The 21,840-nt window shown below is 45.1% G+C and overlaps 1 protein-coding gene across 4 annotated transcripts; it reads left to right on the top strand.

The window, feature by feature from the left end:
- The first annotated feature begins 13,287 nt into the window (after positions 1 to 13,287).
- On the top strand, positions 13,288 to 21,736 carry LOC120669607. Of its 4 annotated transcripts, none has more exons than XR_005672717.1 (12): positions 13,288 to 13,683; positions 13,777 to 13,986; positions 14,519 to 14,603; positions 15,934 to 16,009; positions 16,582 to 16,758; positions 17,110 to 17,215; positions 19,155 to 19,264; positions 19,370 to 19,459; positions 19,555 to 19,635; positions 19,833 to 20,639; positions 20,997 to 21,152; positions 21,357 to 21,736. XR_005672717.1 is itself a non-coding variant. In XM_039949401.1 (11 exons), the coding sequence occupies exons 1-11, from the start codon at positions 13,503 to 13,505 to the stop codon at positions 21,087 to 21,089; spliced, it is 2,016 nt and encodes a 671-aa protein (XP_039805335.1). In that variant the 5' UTR covers positions 13,288 to 13,502; the 3' UTR covers positions 21,090 to 21,258. The 4 variants fall into 4 exon arrangements, 1 of the variants encoding a protein (XP_039805335.1); XR_005672716.1 differs by having other exon boundaries at positions 21,262 to 21,736; XR_005672718.1 differs by lacking the exon at positions 16,582 to 16,758 and having other exon boundaries at positions 21,262 to 21,736.
- Positions 21,737 to 21,840: the final 104 nt, after the last annotated feature.

Here is a 21,840-nt window from a genome sequence, read left to right as displayed (position 1 = left end):
TCCCGGAGTGTTCCAATGTCCGGAGTATCCGGGCTTATACCCAGAGTTTTCCCCAGAGTATTCCAAATCCGGAGTATCCGAGCTTATACCCGGAGTCTCCGGGCTTCACACCATTTTCGTCCCAAAAACTAAAATCTTGATTTTGGCAAAACCAACCCACAAAATTTGAAATCCTTTCAGGTCCTAATAGAATGGTTCATAGGGAGATGATTGACCCAAAAGAAACCTCTTTAAACACCCTAGATCGATCAATAACTTTTTGCCCTAGCTCTTAGTACCTTGAGCAAGTTCTCCTTGCAAGAAAACTCAAAAACGAAGCCACCCCATGGTGGAATACCTGGAGAAGATGATCCCCCACGCTGATTGGAGCTTCCTTGGTCTTGGGATTGATTTGGGATGGAGATTTTTGAGTTCTAGAGTTTGGGGAGAGAGAGGGCTCTTGAGGGAGTGAGAGGGAGAGAGAGTAACGAGAGAGAGTGAGAGTGAGAGTGAGCTGTGAGAGAGATGAGTTAGTTTTAATGGTTGTGGGGCCCAGATGGAAAAACTTAGACGATTTAGAAACTCCATGTCTGGAGTATCCGGGCCTACTGCCGGAGTATCCGGGCAGGGTGTTACAATCCTTCCCCCTAAAAGAAATCTCGTCCCGAGATTTAGGGTGAAATTGCCAATTTGAAAACAATGCGGAAAAATCATGTACCGTGGTGAGTTTGGTGCAATTCCGAATATTTTGACAGAACAAACTCCTCCGTTTCCCAAGTAGCTTCTCGTTCGGAGTGATTGCTCCATTGGAATTTGTAGAAATGGCTGATTTGATTCCGAGTAACCCGAGTCTTGTAATCCACAATTTTGATAGGATGCTCTGGATAAACAAGATCGGGCTCTAGTTGGAGACTCTCCGTATCAATCACCTCGGTGGGGACACGAAGACATTTCTTGAGCTGGGAGACATGGAAAATGTTATGGACTGCTGATAATTGTGGGGGAAGTTCCACACGATATGCCACCGACCCACAACGCTCAATGATAGGAAAAGGCCCAACATAACGGGGTGCTAGCTTTCCCCGTACTCCGAACCTTTGGAAACCCTCATTGGAGACACCCGAAGGAAAACATGATCACCAACTTCAAATATCAGAGGCCAGCGTCTCTTATCTGCATAACTCTTTTGGCGGGATTGAGCGGCTTTCAAATTTGCCTGTATAAGACGAACTTGGTCCTCATCCTCGCCAACCATATCGGGCCCAAAGAAATTCCTTTTACCGGCTTCCGACCAGTTCAATGGAGTCCTAGACCTCCGTCCATACTAGACTTCAAAGGGTGCCATTTTGATACTTTCCTGATAGCTGTTGTTGTAAGAGAATTCAGCGAGTGGCAGACACCCATCCCATTTCTTACTACAAAAAAGCACACAGGCCCGTAGCATATCTTCCAGAATCTGATTAATCACCTCGGCTTGACCATCAGTTTGTTGGTGATAAGCCGAACTGCGGATCAATTGTGTACCCAAAGCGGCATGGAATTGTTCCCAGAACCGTGCAATGAATTGCGCCCCATGATCAGAAATAATGGTTTTAGGGATTCCATGGAGACTCACAATACGGTCTAGGTACAGTTGAGCATATTGCCTTGCCGTATAAAAAGTCTTTACCGGAAGAAAATGGGCTACCTTTGTAAATCGATCGACTATTAACCAAATAGAATCATACCCTTTTGAGGTGTTGGGTAAGCCGACAATAAAATCCATACTGACATCCTCCCATTTCCCTGATGGAATACTCAAGGGTTGAAGCATACCGGCGGGCTTCAAATGGCTTGCTTTAACCCTTCTGCAAGTGTCACATTCCGACACATACCTGGCGATTTCCCGCTTCATCCTTGTCCACCAAAATCGCTATTTCAGGTCTTGATATATTTTATTACTGCCGGGATGGATGGAATACCTAGAGAGGTGAGCCTCATCAAGAATCTGCTCCCTAAGCTCCAAATCTTTAGGTACCACTAATTGATTCTTGAACCATAACACCCCCTCAATATCTTGATGAAAACACTGAACTCTGGGATCATTTTCACTGAGCCTCTATCTAATCTTACCCATGCCCACATCACTTTTCTGAGCAGCAATAATCTGATCTCAAAGTATAGGGATAAGGGTAATATTAGCAATTGTGCCTTCAGATACAATAGCCAAATTCATCTTCTCCATTTCTTGGCTCAAAGTTTCTTGCAGAACTATAGCAGAGACACAGCTGCAACTCGCCTTACGACTCAGTGCATCCGCAACGACATTAGCCTTGCCGGGGTGATAATGAATCTCCAGATCATAGTCCTTGATCAATTCTAATCACCGCCTCTGGCGGAAATTTAGCTCACTCTGGGTAAAGATATACTTGAGATTCTTGTGGTCTGAGTATATATGCACCGGATTGCCCAGAAGGTAATGGCGCCAAATCGTTAAGGCATGCACCATTGCTGCCAGCTCCAGGTCATGGGTAGCATAATTCTCCTCATGCCACCTGAGGGCTCTGGAAGCATAAGCAATTACCCTATGATCTTGCATGAGTACACAGCCGAGACCCGTGCCTAATGAACTACAATAAATATCAAAGGGCCCAGGAATAACGGGCTGAGTCAAAACAAAAGTGAGAACGCATCGAAAACTCGTACCTGATGCATCACAATACACATCAAAAGGTCGAGTAATATCCGGCTGAGCCAAGACAAGGGCCAACGTTAAGAGCTTTCTCAATGTCTGAAAAGACCGCTCATATTTGTCGTCCTAATTAAATCTCACCCCTTTCTTGAGTAATTCAATCATGGGCCTAGCAATTTTTGAGAAGTCCGGAACAAACCGCCGGTAATACCCTGCTAGCCCAAAGAAACTCCGGATCTCTGGAACAGAGGTGGGAGTGGTCTAATTCAAGACATCCTAAATCTTGCTAGGATCAATAGAAATCCCCTTTTCCGAGATGATGTGGCCCAAGAACTGGACTTCCTTGAGCCAGAAATCACATTTACTGAATTTAGCATACAGTTTGTGCTCCCACAGGCATTGAAGCACAATGCGAAGATGCTCTGCATGCTCCTCTTCATTCTTGGAATATACAAGGATGTCGTCAATAAAAACCACGACAAACTTATCCAAAACCACGACAAACTTATCCAGTTCAGGCATGAATACCGAATTCATGAGGTACATGAAATGAGCAGGGGCATTAGTTAGTTCGAAAGACATGACCAGATATTCATAAAGCCCGTATCTGGTAGAAACGGCCATCTTAGGAATATCTTCAACTCGGATTTTGATCTGATGATAACCCGAATAGAGATCAATCTTAGAAAATACCTTGGCCCCGAATAGCTGATCAAACAGGATATCAATCCGGGGAAGTGGATACTTATTCTTGATTGTGACGACATTCAGAAGTCTATAGTCCACACACAACCTGAGGCTTTGATCCTTCTTTTTAACAAAGAGTGCAGGACAGCCCCAAGGTGACTTGCTAGGACGGATATATCCTTTATCAAGCAGTTCTTGCAATTGCTTCTTTAGCTCTGCTAGCTCATTGGGTGGCATCCGGTATGGTCTCCTAGATATCGGTGCCGTATCCGATTGCAATTCAATGGCAAATTCCACATCACGATCAGGTGGCATGCCTGGCAGATCATCCGGAAAAACATCCAGATATTCACACACCACTGGTAAATCGGCGAGGCTTTTGCCCTCAGTGTGGTGCACAGTAGGAGTCACTGACTTATGGTTCATCAGAGATAATGCCATGGAACCATGAAGAGGAGAGTTTACATGCACCACATACGATGTCGTATCTAGGAGAAATGGAGAATCCCATGAAATTTCATCCAATTCATTACAAGGATAATGTCCACTTTCTGAGTCGGTAACACAATCAGATGAGTGTCAAAGAATTTTCCTTGGAACTTCAAAGGCACTTGCTTAACAGTTTGATTAGTTATTAATTGCCCTCCAGGTGAATGGATATTGTACGGAATCGACATATTTCCTATTTCCAATCCAAGTCTAGTAGCACAATCCTTGCTAATGAACATGTGAGATGCCCCAGAATCAAATAATACCGTAACGGTTTGATCGTTTATGGAAAACGTACCCGCCATCACTGGAGCTCCCTCTGGAATACCCTCAAGGGTGGTGTAGTGCACACGCCCGGGTTTGAAGTGAGCCACTTGCTGCTTTTGGTTCTGCTGGCTCGACTGCTGGCCTTGCTTTGGTGGCATTGGGCAGTTACGGGCGAAGTTTCCCGATTGCCCACAGTTGTAACAAGGGAACAAATTGGGACGCACCCGCGGCTGCTGCACCCAGACCTTCTGCTCGTTCTGCTGAGGAGCAGGAGGCCTAACAGTCCCCTATGACTGTGTGTACTGAGGTGCCCGATAGCTCCACTGCTGCTGTGGCTGGTGCTGAAATGGGGCTCGCTGTGGGCCCGACTGCACCAGACGGAACCTCTGAGGAGCACTACTGTAAGATTCCCCTGCCGGTGCCTTTCTCTTCTTCTTCGCCTTGTGAGCTAGATGGGCGTCCTCCTGATTGATAGCCCCATTGACTAGCTCACTGAAGGTGTCAAACTTGACCATCGCCAGGTGATCCTAGAGCTTACTGCTAAGCCCCTGCCGGAAACACGCCTGCTTCTTCTCATCAGTGTCTACATGGTACCCGGCATATTGTGACAAAGTGTTGAAGGCATGAGAGTACTGTAGCACACTGTTATTGCCCTGCTTCAGGGCCAAGAACTCCGTGAGTTTTCTTCTGATCACCCCTGCTGGGATGTGATGTGCCCTAAATGCTTCTTTAAACTGGGCCCAGGTGAACCGAGTGCCCTCGGGGAACATGGCCACGTGATTGTCCCACCAAGTGCGTGCGCGACCCCTGAGCTGCTGGGTTGCAAATCCTGCCTTGTCCCCATCATTGTACGGATGCAGGGTGAATTTGGACTCGATGGTCCTGAGCCAACTATCTGCTTCCAGTGGCTCATCCGCCTTATGGAAGAGCGGTGGCTAGGTAGCCAAAAACTCCGGGTATCCAGGAGCAGGTGGCGGGTGGTGATGTTCATGCCGCTGCGCTTTGCCCTGCTCCACAATCTCCCGGAGGAGTGCCGTCTGCTCATCGTGTCCGGTGAGCATGGCCTGAGCCAAATCGGGAGAGTTCGGGGGCCCTGCCATTATGCATTCACCCATGATTGGATTAGTTACATGATTCTTGATTAAAATTAATCCACCATGGAAGAATGTAGAAAGCATAAATTAAACCAAAAGGCCGGAAGTTTTGTAGAGCCAAATCCGGAATGTCCGGACACAAGTCCCGGACTATCCGGAACTATATCCGGAGTATCCGGATATTCATGTCGTGTTCACAACGCCCCCACCCTTAAGATGTAGAATTTTTTTAAAACAATGAATGACATGATGCATGATCGCCCTACGCTACCTTTTTACGCAGAAACTCCAAATAAAAAGATAACTTAACCAATTACTATATAGGGCAATAGCGAATAACTATCCCACCCGATTTATTTTAAGCCAGAAATTCACTGTTAACTTAAGAAATCTTAAAATTAGTCGTACTCGTACCACCCCCAGTGCGTTTCGGCTCTGATACCAGCTGTGACGGAACCGCCAAATTAAAACTCTAAATTAAGCGTAATGGCCGTCATTTGAACACATTGGGCCGACTCCTCGCGAACCTCCTGCTGCGGGGCTTGCCCCTGGGGCTCCTGTGGCTCCTCAACCACTTCGTATACCACCTCCTTTGCCGCGGCTGCTACACGTATGCATATGATATGAGTTAATGCAAATACGATTTTATAATTACAATTAACCATTGACCGAGTACAACTACTAAGGATCTTCCCCAATTGCTCTTGTCCACCCAAAAATACCCAAAAACCCGGAGTATCCGGACAACTGCTCGGAGTATTCGGACTCCCAAGTCCGGAGTTTCCGGGTCTATACCCGGAGTTTCTCCCGGAGTGTTCCAATGTCCGGAGTATCCGGGCTTATACCCGGAGTTTTCCCCAGACTGTTCCAAATCCGGAGTATCCGGGCTTATACCCGGAGTCTCCGGGCTTCACACCATTTTCGCCCCAAAAACTGAAATCTTGATTTTGCCAAAACCAACCCACAAAATTTGAAACCCTTTCAAGCCCTAATAGAATGGTTCATAGGGAGATGATTGACCCAAAAGAAACCGCTTTAAACACCCTAGATCGATCAATCCCTTTTTGCCCTAGCTCTTAGTACCTTGAGCAAGCTCTCCTTGCAAGAAAACTCAAAAACGAAGCCACTCCATGGTGGAATACCTAGAGAAGATGATCCCCCACGCTGATTGGAGCTTCCTTGGTCTTGGGATTGATTTGGGATTGGGATTTTTGAGTTCTAGAGTTTGGGGAGAGAGAGGGCTCTTGAGGGAGTGAGAGGGAGAGAGAGAGTGAGAGTGAGATGTGAGAGAGATGAGTTAGTTTTAATGGTTGTGGGGCCCAGATGGAAAAACTTAGATGACTTAGAAACTCTACGGCCGGAGTATCCGGGCAGGATGTTACAGTAAGCTAGAAGACGCATTGTGGATAAGGGGTTGGATGGAAGCGGTCATGGAGAAGCTGAAAGATTTTTTTGGAAAAAATGAAACTTTATTGATTTCAAAATGATACATCGAGGTGATACATTATCTTAAAAATTTCCTGACCTTAGCCCAAAAGGGCACACAAGAATGACCGACTGATGAAGTTTTCGCTTTGGTTTTTTTGTTCGATTGGCTTGTCTGTTGACAGCTCTGTGCTTAACTGTCTGGCTGGACTAACCAGCTGGTCGGAATCTGTATCGAATCTTATTTGCCTTCTTAAAAGCAGGGTGAACCCTTTTTCTAAAAAAAAACTTCTTGACGGTGCGGCTGATTACTGAATGAAGGGCGGCCTTTGTTTGCTGTCAGGGTTAAAGGACCACACATTGATATGCTGGTCACCCACCAATAGCAAGTGATTCCAACATGTCTATATGCATGATCTATCAAGTTGATCCTCCAGCATGTTCATATATCAGCAGGCAGCCCACACCATCGATATTGGGCGCCCCTAGCTAGCTTATTACTCGTGTCTTGTTTCCTTGATCAGTTACATCGATCTTTTCCTATCTGAATGGAAGGCATTGGGAAATAGCTAGGCTAGCACTGGGTTCTCTCTTACTCATCATACCGCCATCTTGCTTCATCCTTGCAGTCTGTCTGCGAGCTCTGAGTGGAGGATGATCGGTCAATGTGGCAGTGTGCTCGTGGCTTAGGAGAGGGTGGATATACAAGTGCAAGTGGGCTGAGAACCGAGCAGTATTCCCACCAATATTACCCACTTCACTTCAAACCTCCATCGTCATACACCAACTCAACCCAGACATTTCATATTCTAATGTAGTAAACTATATTAGCCAAACTATGGTTATAAATCAATAAGAACATGTTTTCCAAACTACTGTGTCTATGCATAGTAATACTAGCTAGCTAGCAACCGAACCAAGCTTGACACTGCATGCTGCTATAAGCTGGCATGCTGCTATAAGCGGACAGGCTACTATTCACCGTCATTATAGAAAATATAAATGATAAAAATTGCAACAAATTCAGTTACAAACATAGACCAAATTATAAATCTTAATAGGAAGATTATATACTACAGTGCTGATTTGCTGAAGCTATGTAGCAGAAACAGTGAAACAGTAAAATGAGTATATATGAAGCTTGCCGTCCTTGCAGATCAACTTGTCTGCAATCTAAGCAATGATTTTTTTTTTCTGGAGAGCTGCATATCATTGTATTACGATGAAAAAAGTTTTACAACCGCGTTGAGCATGAAGCTCATGCCAACATGCACCTTCCCGGTACGAGAAAGAAAACCACTAAGGGACCCAATTGGGTCAATAATCTAAGCAATGTAGTGCCCAATGTTTTCTCGGAGCTGGAGATAAGGTACCTGCAGTCAAATACTACTTTCAAAAAATCAAAACAAGGTACAAAATCAACGTATACAGCTTATGCTCAACAGGTTTAAATAGGTGTGGAATTGGGCATTCCGGGAATAAATTAAAAGGCAAATAAAGGCAAAGAAAGTTCCAAATGATCTATGCGCAGGAAGCTGAAAACTACATGGTACAGATTGGACGGATGGATGAACATAGCCCTTGTTGGTTGGTGCAACGCCCAAGATGTCCGGGCACATCTTACACCTGCAGGCGAAGCCAACAAACACACGGCAAAACATTTGCCGACGGTAACCCTCGGCAAAGAGAGGGTCGGCAAACAGCTCTTTGCCGAGTGCCTTTTCTCGTGCACTGGCAAAGAATCTTTGTGTTATTTAGCACTTGGCAAAAAAAAATTGGAAAAAATAAAAAAAGCACCACTGCAGCTCACCGGCCTGCGCCGCCGCCATTGCCCTCGCTCGGCTGCCGCTCCCCTCGCCCGGCCATCGCCGCCGCTCCTCGCGTCGACCGCCGCCACAGCCGCTCCTCCTCGGCCTGCGCCGCCGCCATTACCCACTCGGCTGCTGCTCCCCTCGCCCGGCCACCGTCGCTGCTCCTCAAGCTGGCCGCTCCTCACGCCCGTGGGCTGTGCCTCCGCCGTGCCTGCCCCCATCGCCGCTCCCCACTACAGCAAGTGAGGGGCGAGTGCAGGGGGGAGGAGAGGGGCAACAAGCAGGAGGAGCAGGCCACGCACCGCGCCGATGGGGAGGGGGAGAGGAGCGGCCGGTGGAGAGGATAAGGGAGGAAAGAAGAGAGGTGGGAGGAGTGGGAGTTGATTTTGAGATAAAGGGAGGAGAGATAGGCGCGGGCGCCGGTAGGGGGATAGAATTTTGGTTTGCCGAGTGTTGGATCTAGACACTCGGTAAGCTGCTCCTTTGCCGAGTGTTAGATAAAGAGAACTTGGCAAAGGGATATTTACCGAGTGTAACAAAAATACACTCGACAAAAATTTATTTACTGAGTGTTTTTATTTTACCGAGCTTTTTTCACGTAGCACTCGGCAAAGAGATTGTTTGCAGAGTGCTCGATAGATTGCACTCGGCAAACAATTTAGCACTCGGCAAAGATCCGATTTCCGGTATCGGCAGTTATAGGTCAGGATCATTAGAAATTCTCCTCTCCAGTAGCACAATTAACTATATCTAATTAAAGCATAACGCCAACTTATCCTTATTAAGCTCAAGATATGGCATATAAGCTAGGAGAATGCAAATAGTGGGACACTGCAGCAAATTAAGAAGAGCCACTATTGAGCGCAATAATAATCTATGCGCACATTCTTGACACATGTTAAGGTAGTAGTTTCTTAGCCGTTAGTTGTGACAGGAGCACCAAGAACAAGGCCGTGGTACCAGAAGCTATATTTCAATGATGATAAGGCAGACACAGAGTCTATCACTTACGGCATATAGAGTGGAAGTTCCATCTATATATATCCCTCTCAATAGCCTATAGCTTCCTTCCAAAGGTGCTCTATTTTCTTGCAAAATCTTGAGGAACATTTTTGAATATAGCAGATCGCCATCTTTAATGTACCTATTGCCAACCCTAAGAGGCCAATTGGGCAACATAAAACTATCGGCCAGCAAATGCACCCTCAAATAAATAGGTAGAAGAGTGTAGCACCAAAACTAGCAAAAGCAAGGTATTCGGGCCATTACTAGACAACTAAAACAATGCAGTGTCTCTAGTTATATAATTGTATCTCATGAGTGCATATATATGGGAGGTGAGAGGTGCTCATCAGAGAGATCCGAGGAGCCCTATCCTATATATTTGTCGTGATCCAGCTCATCGGATTCCTTGCTGAGGAGGCTCGAGTAGATGAACATCATATCTGCGTGCGTTAATGAAGAACGATGAAGATGCTGCCCTATGGGCCTATTCGGGTTGCGGAATGATATAGCATTATTGTAATCTAATTCTTTTTGTTTTTCCTAGCATAGTGTTCATTCGTGAACGCGTAATGGTTAGACAATCGTGTCCTCTTTCTTCATTCTTTTAATGAAAAACATGCTCACATATGATCGCTAAAAAAAAGAAATGTCCTCTGTAAGGACCAATATTCGAGAAATCATTTTTAAACGTACGTTTAATCGCGCTAAACGGACCCCCAGCACGTCGTTTAGGCCATAAACGCCCAATTAAACGCTGGGTGAACAGAGCAACCCATGGATGGTGAAGAAAACAAGAGGGGAGATGAGATTTGGACTGCCCTCAGCTAGATTTGCGCCTCCAGGTCGTGTCTGCAGGTGGTCACCCGCCGGATGGTGCGCCATGGAGGGGAGCAGACGGAGCAGGGGCGATGCACCGTGGAGAGGGGAGCGGACAGAGCAGCGGCACCCCCTTCTCCAGGAAGGTTCGCCCACGGGAAGGTCTCCTCCACCCTCCCCGGCGGCGGATCGGGGCCCAGCGGCGACGGATCGGGCACGACGCTGTCCTGCCTGGAGTAGAGCGCGAGGGGGAGGAAGAGTTGCGGCAGTGGCGGCGGCGGTGGTGCGCCATGGAGGAGAGCAGATGGAGCAGGGGTGGTGCGCCATGGAGGAGAGCGGATGGAACAGGGGTGATGCGCCGTGGAGGGCTGCTGTGCGCACCACCGCCAGGGATGCACCGTGGAGGAGGCGGATGGAGCAGAGGAAGGAGATGAGACTGGGGGAGATGAGACTGGCAGGAGACAGCTGGCGGCTGTGTCGTGTGGGCTCTGTCAAAGCTAGGGCAAGTATGAGGTGGAGATGGGCTGGATGGGCCAAATTGCAGCCCATGTAGTACAAGGTTAGTTGGCATATTGGACTTTCATCATACTGGGTTGAGATTGGTATGAAAATAGCCCAAATGTTCTTTTGTTATTATTTTATTGATATATGTGTGTAATGTTTAATCACGATTAATCATGTTTAATCGCGTTTACTCACTAGTCAGTGGCCTAGCGCCTAGCGTTTTCTTGAACCTTGGTAAGGACTGACGTAAATGCTAAAAAAAAGAAAGGCCTAAGGAGTATAGTATGATTGCTTTCCAGCCATATCGCATATATTAACACATTATTACAAGCTTTTTGTTTTTCTTTTGTGATTCCTTCATGTTAATTTTTTTGAAGGGTCTCCCTTCATCTTAATTAAGAATAAAAGAGAGAGAATTTATTTGCTGTAGGGAGTACTTGGTACTTCTACATAAGATGCATGGTACGCATTAATAAATTTGTGTCATGGTCACCACATCTACCCAACGCTTGTACTTGTCGAGTATCAGGGAGTAACTGGCTACCAATTTTCTCGGCAATGCACCCTTACGTACTTATATACGATATCGACCCTCACCATCTTATAGGTAGGCTTCTCCTCCTCCTCTTGTATGTGAGCCCTCTTCTTGTTCGTTCCCTTGGTCTTCACCATCCTATATGCAAGCCAATCAATTAGTAGCTAGCTACTACTCGAAGATGATAGATGGAGGGTTGTGAGCTGATGAGGAACAAGAGACGTGTGGTAGGAAAAGGTACGTAGGAATAGAAGGCACCGGGAAAGGTTCCATCACCATAAAGTTGACAATCACTGGGTACACAAACATTCTTGGTGCACGCACTGACAGTGTCGCGTGAGTGGCTTGATGAAGCTGGGGCAAGTGCATCAAGTCCGATGAGGGGCGCCTCCCGGTGGACATATGTGGTGAATTCCTTCATTAAAGGTTTCTTGCTTTAGGGATGTGTGGGAATAAGAGATTAATTCTGGAGCAGTCGAAAGGTAAACTGTGTGTCTAGGAAGTAGAAGATGCTTGTTATGTGGCCGGCTTGGCTGCTGGCTGTGGGAGTCAAACTGTAAACAACAAGGATGTACAGTTTAACAAGAGGGATCGCGAGGAAAAAGGGACCAGAGTTGTGTTTTAGACGAATAAAGATTTTGATCGGATCATTTTGCATTGTGTTCTTGCACGTTTTGTTTTGTTTAATCTTGCCTTGCATCAAGGAATGAATCATCTGGTTATCATACAGGACTTATATTAATAATTTCTTACGACAAGTTAATCGCAAGTAGCAGTCGCATTAACTACTATTTCATCCCATCGGATGGTTGGTAGGTAGATTTAATCAAATCATATCAATGCAGGCCAACTCCTTGATGATGTAGCTTATTACTGAATGAAGGGCGGCCTTTGTTTATATAGGGCGCCCCTTACTCGTGCCTTGTTTCCAGATAGAGCTTGTCTGCTGCTGCCCGCTAACACCAGGGAGAAAGCAGTCGCTGCAAAGAGCAACAGAAAGAAGAGGAGAGCGGAGAGGCATACATGCATGCCAGTGAAGGGGGAAAAAAAGAGAAACACATATGAATGGAAGGTATCGGGAAATAGGCAAGCACAGGGGGGCTCTCTTTCTCATTGTACCACCAGCATGCTTCATCCTTGCAGCCTGCCAGCTGGCTCTGAGGGGAAGATGAACAAGCAAGATGCAGCTCATGCTCGAAAAGGATAGCCTGGTAGAGAAATAAAATGAGTAAAATGCATCCTAGATGTCTCATTCTCTTCCCCATTCTCCAGCCAAATGTGGCGCGGATGGCTGGAGAATAGGGAAGAGAACGGCCGGCGAGCGATGTTGCTAAATTGGCATGGGCATAGTTTTCATCAGACACGGTGACACGACCACGTCGGATTATGGAGCTGGCATGGCTGATATTGGACCGTCTGTGTGCCGCAGCAAAAGATGAGGAACCTGGATAGTCACTTTGCAAGTTGGTGGACGCATATGGGAAGAGGTGAAAAGTTTGAGAACCCAGGGTACATTTTACTCAAATAAAATCTATCTGCTAGTTTATCTTCACAATGAAAACAATTTTCCTAGAGCTATATATCTAACCTATAGGGAAACTGGTCTATGGTCTTAGTCAAGTTAATATTTTTAACCGCATCAATATCCCTTTTGTTGCGTAACAGTGGTGTGACTTGGAGTCTTGGACAACAGGAGCATGCTTTGCTTCTTACTGGCAACAACTTTGCGAGCATTAATTTGGTACGACCAGGTGAGGTTTAAGGTCAGTCTCAGTGGGAATTTCATGGACACAGTTACCAAAATTGAAAATTAGGTAACTGTGCCAGATGAGTTTCATGGTGATAAAACTCTCCTTACATCCTATAAAACTCTAGATTTCTCTCTCTTTATCATGTCAGTAAAATTAATAATATTTAATGCTATGAAATTCTCTATGAAACTCCATTGAAAGTGGCCCAATGGCTCGGGCTCAATTGATCTGGGCTTGGCCTGCTTCGGCCTCGGGGAGGAAAACGGATTGCTTTGGATTGGATTGCACTGCAGGCTGATGCCGACGCCGCCACCGCCTCCGCTCTCTTCCGCTCGTCCCGGCCGCCACTCGTCCTCCAGGACCTCGGTGGCGGCGGCGTCGCGGCCTGCATCGCCGCCGCCGCTTCTCCTACCTTGCCAGGAGCATTAAACCCTGCTGCCGTTGTCCCTATCTCCCCCAACTCCGGCCATGCCGCCGCTCCTCCTCTCCCTCCGCTCCTCGCCCTCCCCGTGCCTCCGGCTTCGCCGCCTCCGCCTATTCCGCTGCTCCGCATCCTCCTCCGCCACCCCCTCCTCGTCGCTCGCCCCTTACCACGCATCCTTCGACCGCCGCATGGCCCTCGCCGGCATCCACCCGCACCACCGCATCGGTTCGCCCCTCCTATCCCCTCCGCTGTTTCAGTCCCATTTTGTTTCGGTGGGCTCGTCTCGTCCTTCCGGTTAATTGGCTGGTCGGGTTGCAGCGGTGGGGGTCTCTGGCGGGCCGGACTCCATGGCGCTGTGCGTGCTCGCCGCGGCATGGAAGAAGGCGGCGGGGCGGAAGGCCGCAGGCGAGGGGGGCTCCGATGCCTCGGCATTCGTGGACGGTCTTCTGGGCGTCGTCGTCGACCACGGGCTGCGCCCCGAGAGCGCCGACGAGGCGCGGCTTGTGCGCGACCGCGTGCGCGGCATGGGTGACCTCATATACTCAATCTCGTCAAGTTTACTGTTTGAGCTTCAGTGCAAACTTTTTGGCTCTGTTTAGTTCCAAAAAAATTTGCGCAGTACCCACATCGAATCTTCGGATACATGCATGGAGCATTAAATGCAGTTGAAAAAATAACTAATTACACAGTCTAATTGATTAACACGAGCTGAATCTTTTAAACTTAATTAGCCCATAATTGAATATTATTTGTCAAGTAACAACGAAATGTGCTACAGTACCAAAAGCCAAACTTTTTTCACCAACTAAACACACCCTTACATGTATTCAAGCCCCTGCGCACAATTTTTAGAGTTCAGGGGTTTCTCGCCAAGTCTAGTTCATTAAGAAATGACCAAATCTCTAGCATCTGCACACACATTGCGGTTGTGGTGCTGAACCTAGCCGAATAATCTTTAGGTATGGTTTGTGTTGGATTGGAGGATTTGGGCGTTGCTGTGATAACTGAAATTGCACCTTTGGTGTTGTTCTGTTTATGAGGTTCTGTGATTTTGTTGCAGGGGTTGAGTGTGAGATTGCTAGATGTGAGTGGCCAGATGGTCGCCCAAAACAAGGGCATGTGCAAGAGGCTGCCCGTGAAGTGAGGTACTTATCACCTCTGCTCCTTTGACACACTAACATGATCCTACCAGGATAATTTTTACTTGTTGCAAACATGGCATTTAGTGGCTCATTGTCAACAACAACAACAACAACAACATAGCCTTTTTTCCCAAGCAAGTTGGGGTAGGCTAGAGATGAAACCCGAAAGAAATAAGTTCAAGGTTCAGGCACATTAATAGCTAGTCTCCAAGCGCTCCTATCCAAAGCTATCTCTTTAGAGATGTTCCAATCTTTAAGGTCTCTCTTAACCGACTCAGCCCACGTCAGTTTAGGTCTACCTCTACCCCTCTTTACATTATCGACTAGCTCAAGGACCCCATTACGCACCGGCGCCTCAGGAGGCCTTCGTTGGACATGTCCAAACCATCTCAGCCGATGCTGAGTAAGTTTCTCCTCAATTGGTGCCACCCCGACCCTATCCCGAATAACTTCGTTCCGGACTCTATCCCTCCTTGTGTGCCCGCAAAACCACCGCAACATCCGCATCTCTGCTACACTCAGTTGCTGCACATGTCGCCTTTTTGTAGGCCAACATTCAGCACCGTATAACATCGCCGGACGAATTGCTGTCCTATAGAATTTGCCTTTTAGCTTTTGTGGCACCCTCTTGTCACAAAGGATGCCAGAAGCTTGCCGCCATTTCAACCAGCCAGCTGAAATTCTATGTCTAACATCTTCATCAATGTCGCCATCCTTTTGTAGCACCGATCCTAAATACCGAAACGTATCCTTCTGGACCACCACTTGCCCATCTAGACTAACGTCTCCCCCCTCATGCCTAGTCGCGCTGAAATCGCACATCATGTACTCGGTCTTGGTCCTACTAAGTCTGAACCCTTTCGACTCTAACGTGCGTCTCCACAGCTCTAACTTCCTATTAACCCCTGCCCTACTCTCGTCAACTAGCACCACATCATCAGCAAAGAGCATACACCAAGGGATCTCACCTTGTATATCCCTTGTGACCTCATCCATCACTAAAGCAAATAAATAAGGGCTCAATGCTGACCCCTGATGTAGGCCTATGTTAATAGGAAAGTTAGTGGCTCATTGTCAAAAAGAAATATTTAATTTGTTTTTGTATTATCTGCAATGCATGTGAAACTTGTGTCAGGACATTATCGACAACTTCTACCACAAAATAGCCTTTGTGCTCATAAGTTTGAAAGACTCATCTCATACTTTCTACAAATATCATTAACCAAACTGGCGCTAACGTGGCCTTTGTGGAATATCTGTGTCAATTAATCAATTTATTCACATCTGGAGAACATATTCAGCTTGGTTGAGCTTCATGTGTTAATAAATTCAGGTACCAAAAATTATTGGACATTTGTATAAAGCAACAAATAGGAGTCTTGCTTATTGCACACCACTCTGATGACCAGGTCTGTCAAAGCTGATTTGTATTATTATTTATCTTTTGGTGTTAATGCAGAAGTTATCCCCATTTTGTAATTGTGATTTAACAAATAAGAATAGTTCTCAGTAGCAAATAACCTGGTTGATGTCAATGGAGATGTTATCCCCAATTTAGAATTGTGGTTTACCAAACATTGAAATGGATCTGTGGTGGAGTGTCATCTAGGTCCATGAACTTGGAAACTGCAGATAAGGGTCCATGAGTCCATGACACTCCATAGCAAATTTCTTAAATCCATGCATTTTACTCTTTAACAAATAAGAATTAGTTCCCAGTAGTAAACAGCATGTTCCCTTGTACTACACTAGTTTTTGAAAGTTTTAGGTGAGTAGCTGGAACTGGAACAAATGCTTTAGGTTTAAGGTGAATAGCCTTTTTCTTTTTATACTGTAACAGTACTTCATTGAACCGTCAAATTGATGCTTTTGAATGTACTGTGTACTTGCATGAAGTGTATTTCGATTTCACGGTACTGATGTACAATAATACTTTAGGTATTTGTTTGTGCCTCACTGAGTCCAAGTCTTATAAATGCAGGCTGAGCTCTTTGTTCTTAGACTATCTCGCAATAGTGGGATTTTAGGGCTTGCTGGTACAGCCTTTGTGTCTCAATTGTTTGCGCCTAATCTAAAATATGATGGAGAGAACTTTCGACGGTATGGCATTCTTCTTGTGCGGCCCATGCTTGATTTTTCAAAAGATGATATGTATAAGGTGAGCCTAAATCTCAATATATATGGAATTAGAATGTGTTACCAGTGGAAGCCTAATTTGGAAGAAAATGTTAGCGCTTTATTTTTTTTGTGCAGACATTTTATCAGGATTTCTGATTCTGGAGGTTGGCCATATGTCTTATATTTTATTTAATTTCATTTCTTACAAAATTCAACGATTTCTCAATTGGAACAAATAAAAGTTATTCTTTTATGTGGATTCATGCTTTTTTATTACAAGTCATTTCTTGTGGACAATTTTGAGGATTATCGCCAATGATTGTTGATGTGAGTCTGTTTTAAGAATGATCTTTTGTGTTGCAATTACCTGATTGCCAGTCATTTTTCACAGATATGTCAAGGTAGTAATCAATCCTGGGTGGAAGATCCAACAAATAATAGTATGATGTATGCTAGAAACAGGATTCGGGCATCTTTGAGAAATTTATCTATTGAAGGTTTACAGCTGTACTTAATGCTGCTATGTTTGATTCACTTTTGTAGTGTGTTTATTTCGTTTTCACAATCCTTTTGTTAGCTATTTGATTTAATGGTATATCTGTTAGAGTATAATAGTCAAGGGTAGTATAGTCTTTTCCTCTATTCTAGGGTTTGGTGTGTGTCTCATGTATATGTAGCCCAAAGGGCCTCTCTCCAATACAATACAATTCAGTCCCTCCTTCCCCTCTTCCATTCGTGACATGGTATCAGAGCCGCCATCCCCCCTTGGCACTGCCCGTCGCAGCCTCTGCCCGCCCCTGTTCGTCACCTCTGCTCTGCTTTGCTGTCGTTCTGCAGCAAGGCACTGGGGGGGCGGTGCTCTGCTCTGCCGATTGCTCCGCGCAGGCCATCGCGCCCTTGTCCGCGCCGTCCACGCGTGCGCCGCTCGTTGCCGGCCGCCGTCGCGGCCACCTCCCTCGCCTGCCGCTGCGGCTCCTCCGCGTCAACTCCAACTCGAGCCGCGCCGTCATCTCGTGTTCTACCCGTCAGGTCAAGGCATGCTCGTGCTTTTCTGGAGAGGAGCTGCAGCTCGCATATCCTTTTGGGCTACTGCTGTCTGCTTTTGGGCCACAAATTACTTCTTTTGGGCCTATCTGGAGTGCATCTTGAGCTCCTGCACGCAATTGCTGATCTCTTTTGCTTGTGCCTGCTATCTGCTGCTGTCTTGAGTCCATTAGTTGAATGTCCAGTTCCGCTGCGTTCATCCCAGTTGCTGCTGCATATCCATAGTATATTGTCATATTTCCGCTGTTCGTTTATCCAAGTGCATCCATATGTTTAGGTTGCCATGTTGTGCTAGTATATCATCTAAACCATTGTCTATCCAAGTCCAATTGCAACTTTAGTTCGTCAATGCCGTGCGTGTCCACCATTTCCTTGTCAAATCAGCCCATATCTTGTTTTTATTTTGGTTAGCTAAGTCCCGTCGATTTAGCTAATCACATCATCTTTGTGGTGCGACCTTTGCCCTCTTGGTCCCTTTCGGAGCCGTTTTGCTCCACGTCATGATCAATGGCCGTCTATTTGTCGTCATCATCATGTCATCTCGCTGCTTGCCGTCTTGCAGCAGTGATCTCTCATTCTCCTCTCTGTTTGGCTGGTTTGACACATCTCAAGTTATTGTCAAGTTCAAAATCTCCAAAGCAAGGCTTGTGTTTGAGGAGTCGACGTACTGGTTTGTGAAGACTCGAGGTATTTGCTCAAGTACTAGTTTGTGAAGGCAATACCCTCTTGTGGAGGAGCTCATCTACATGACATATTCAAGAGTTGCACGCTTCGATGATATCAAGATTTTAGACTTGGATGTATCTTTTTCTTGTTTCTTTTGAGTCTAGTGCTTAGTATCAACTCTCCAAATGCAACGACATTGCATTCACGTTGCATTTGAGAGGGGTGTTAGAGTATAATAGTCAAGGGTAGTATAGTCTTTTCCTTTATTCTAGGGTTTGGGGTGTGTCTCATGTATATGTAGCCCGAAGGGCCTCTCTCCAATACAATACAGTTCAGTCTCTCCTTCCCCTCTTCCATTCGTGACAATATCATGCAAGAAGGATATTTTTTTGTCAAAGTCACACATTCTTTTAGTTAATAATCAACGACATTTTGAAATAATAACTTGAAATGTGCGGTCCATAGAAATTTGAAACATTTGCTCAGCTTGGTTGAGATGACTACATTTTGCACAAGCTAAAGGTCTTGTTTGCCTGATATCCCTGATGATTAGCTGTGATTAGGTGCCAATGCCATGCTATCTGTGGCAACAAACTGGCTTATTGCTTACTGTCCATTTTCCCTTCAGTATTCTCTTGAATAACCACTTGTTGGTGGAGTTTCATCTTGTATGATTGTATCCAGGAATAATGAAAAACATTTGGTTGTCCACAAAATTTGAATCAGGTACCTTTCACTCCGGAGTTCATAAACTGATAAGCGCATGCCGGTTGGCAAGGACATGTGTTGATGGTACCTGGAGTATGATCGCAAAGAAGTCTGTGTCAATATTGGAGGTCCACCTATGCTCTCTACTTAGATGTGAAGTCTCCTAGTCCTGGGTGATTATTGTATTTTGTAGGCTGACACATTTTCCTCAAAAATTATCTACTGTATGGCAGTATGGATATGCTGTTATTGACCTGGAAAAACTTGATCCATTAAATGTCGACGACCTTTGTCTTTCACATTATTTAGCAAATATCTTGCAGGTATGTATTAAATTTGATACCTTTCAACTTCATCAATTGTTGGTAGTAAGAGCTTTTGCGAAAACTCTTCAATTATACTTTTTTTATCCTTGCAGTTTGTTTCACAGAGGCACAAGCCACTTCGTGGTAGATCTGCTCGACTGCTCCTGGATTACATTTGTACCATTCCTTGCAAGGTTTGTTTGACTTTGGTGTTTCAGTGTTGTCATGATAACTTTGGTAATGATCAAACGAGTGGGACAGCCATTATGTGGTGCAGTATGCTGGCGCATGCTATATGAAAGATAAAACATATGTGCTTACATGATCGGTTATTATGTAGTTAACTAGTTATTACTTAGAATTCATTCAGCATTGCTTGATTCTCATGCAGGCTGCCCTTACCGTAGCTGGTTGTTACCTTTGTGCTGTTCCAAGGTCTAAAGGTTCGAAAGTACTCGTTTGTTGTTCTGTTGATTGGATGGAGTCATCTTCTGCTGAAATTTCCTACAAGTGTTCCTACGAAGAGCGGGCACCTCCAGTACCCAAGATTGATCAGATAGTCCTTGAAGGACTTCTACAGTCTAATCAGTTTATACAGAACCACTCCAACATACCTTTTGTGTATTCTAAATCTTCCATAGATGTTCTGAACAAAGCAAAGGATCTCAACTTAATAGACGATTTTACATTAGAAAAGCTCTGTTACTTGCGAACAGATGAGCAAAATAAATTTATTGCGAAAGAACATAAAGATGAAGAACACGATATGGAGGAAACAAGATTTCCTGATTGTGATGTCTTGAGCCTTTGTCCTGGCGAAACATGTCACTTCATGAGCAGATTTTTGATTACATGGAAAGATCCAGATGTTGTGAATGAAATATGTTTGCATGAAAATGAAGAATATCTGTCCAAGATTTGTAATGTGAATCTGGATGGAAGTCTTGAAGTCCGGCACATGATTGATGCTGACTGGTTGTTCCTTGCTGAAGTTTGTAAAATCCGTTCAGTGGAAGACAACCTGAGTGATCCAAAAGCTTCCAGTGGCAAGATGCAAATGGATAATGCCCCACAGCACTACAGATATTTGCAACAGTCGGCACAGAAAGCTCTTCAGATCCTTAGATGTATTCCTGCTGCTGCAAGACGTACACTACCAGTACTAACCAATGCGCAAGGTGACATAGTGTGTATTCCGGTAAGGGTTGCACCCAGAATCATTTGACATTCCTACCACCAGTCCAATGACTTCTACTTTAAGTCTTACCCAGTATCTGATCTGCTAATTCGTTTAATAATTCTTTTTAGCTACGGCATTTGAAGTTAGACAACCTATCATTTCTACTTGTACAGCAAGCTACCACCATCAATTAGTGCATCGCTTTCCATAAGAAATTGGTGACATCTTGAATTTAAGGTTCTGGGGGGTAGGTGATAAATTTCATATGTGATGCTTCAGGTGTTAATGTTTGCTACTGGCTATAAATAAAAGTTGGTATTTATTTTCCTTCATGAATCCTTTATTGTTATCAAGCTAATAATTTTCCCTTACCAGAGTATTGGCTTCAGATGTTGTCCTAGCCTCTCGATACAAGCAGTATTCTATCCAAGAGTACCTCTCGGTGGAGGATACAGTTCATATGTATAGTTGCTCGAGCTTTGCTCTGAACGAAGTTGTGGAATAACACTGTTGGGTTATGAGTGGCTGCTGGTAAATATTCTTTGCAAAAGATTTTTGATCACACAGTTTGTTAGAAACCTGTGTGTTTCTGCTTATGACCTTACTCTTCTTAATATTTTGTCATTTTAACATATTACAGGTTCTGAATGATGCAAGTTGTTTAACATTTTGGATGCTTGACGGACAGTCTTTGTATGCTACAGCATGATTTGAAACTGCTTGTTGAAATGGCAGAGGATGGATAGACCCATGGACATTGTAGGCTCAACAATTTTAACTGAATTAACTGGTGTGCAGTGGATGTTCAGTAGGAAAACTTTTGCTTTTGCTTCCCCACCACAGGCGAGAAGGGAGCATGTACAAGCAGTACACAATACATAGCACGCCATCAGCATTCAACTATATCACATAATACAGGTTCCGAATTGTACATCATTTTCAGGATGTCACGATACAAACGTGCAGTTGTACATTAGCCTATTGACTTCCTGAGTTTACTCTTCATTGTTGGCAGATGTACATGGCAAATCCTTAGGTATCTGTTGTATAAAAGGGTATTGATAAAATGATGAGCAATCAGTAGACTATGAGCGTTGGAATTTTGTTCCCACTTACATGATGTGCGTGTTATTTGTTGGGCAGAACTCTGGCGCATGACCTACCTTAGGCTGCTTCAATATAATAATTCAGCTCATGGGCGGGTACACACATTTAGCAT

Source organism: Panicum virgatum, chromosome 4N (assembly GCF_016808335.1).
Source record: "Panicum virgatum strain AP13 chromosome 4N, P.virgatum_v5, whole genome shotgun sequence".
Taxonomy (NCBI): Eukaryota; Viridiplantae; Streptophyta; class Magnoliopsida; order Poales; family Poaceae; genus Panicum; species Panicum virgatum.
Note: the sequence above shows the minus strand (reverse complement) of the source record. Positions and strands in the feature narration are given on the sequence as shown.

Bases quoted from the DNA above. Each gene is read 5' to 3' on its own strand.
- LOC120669607 (XM_039949401.1), top strand. From the start codon at position 13,503: ATGCCGCCGCTCCTCCTCTCCCTCCGCTCCTCGCCCTCCCCGTGCCTC. The intron at 13,987-14,518 runs GTGACCTCATAT...ATTTTGTTGCAG, and splicing joins CGACCGCGTGCGCGGCATGG to GGGTTGAGTGTGAGATTGCT. The intron at 19,460-19,554 runs GTATGTATTAAA...TTATCCTTGCAG, and splicing joins ATTTAGCAAATATCTTGCAG to TTTGTTTCACAGAGGCACAA.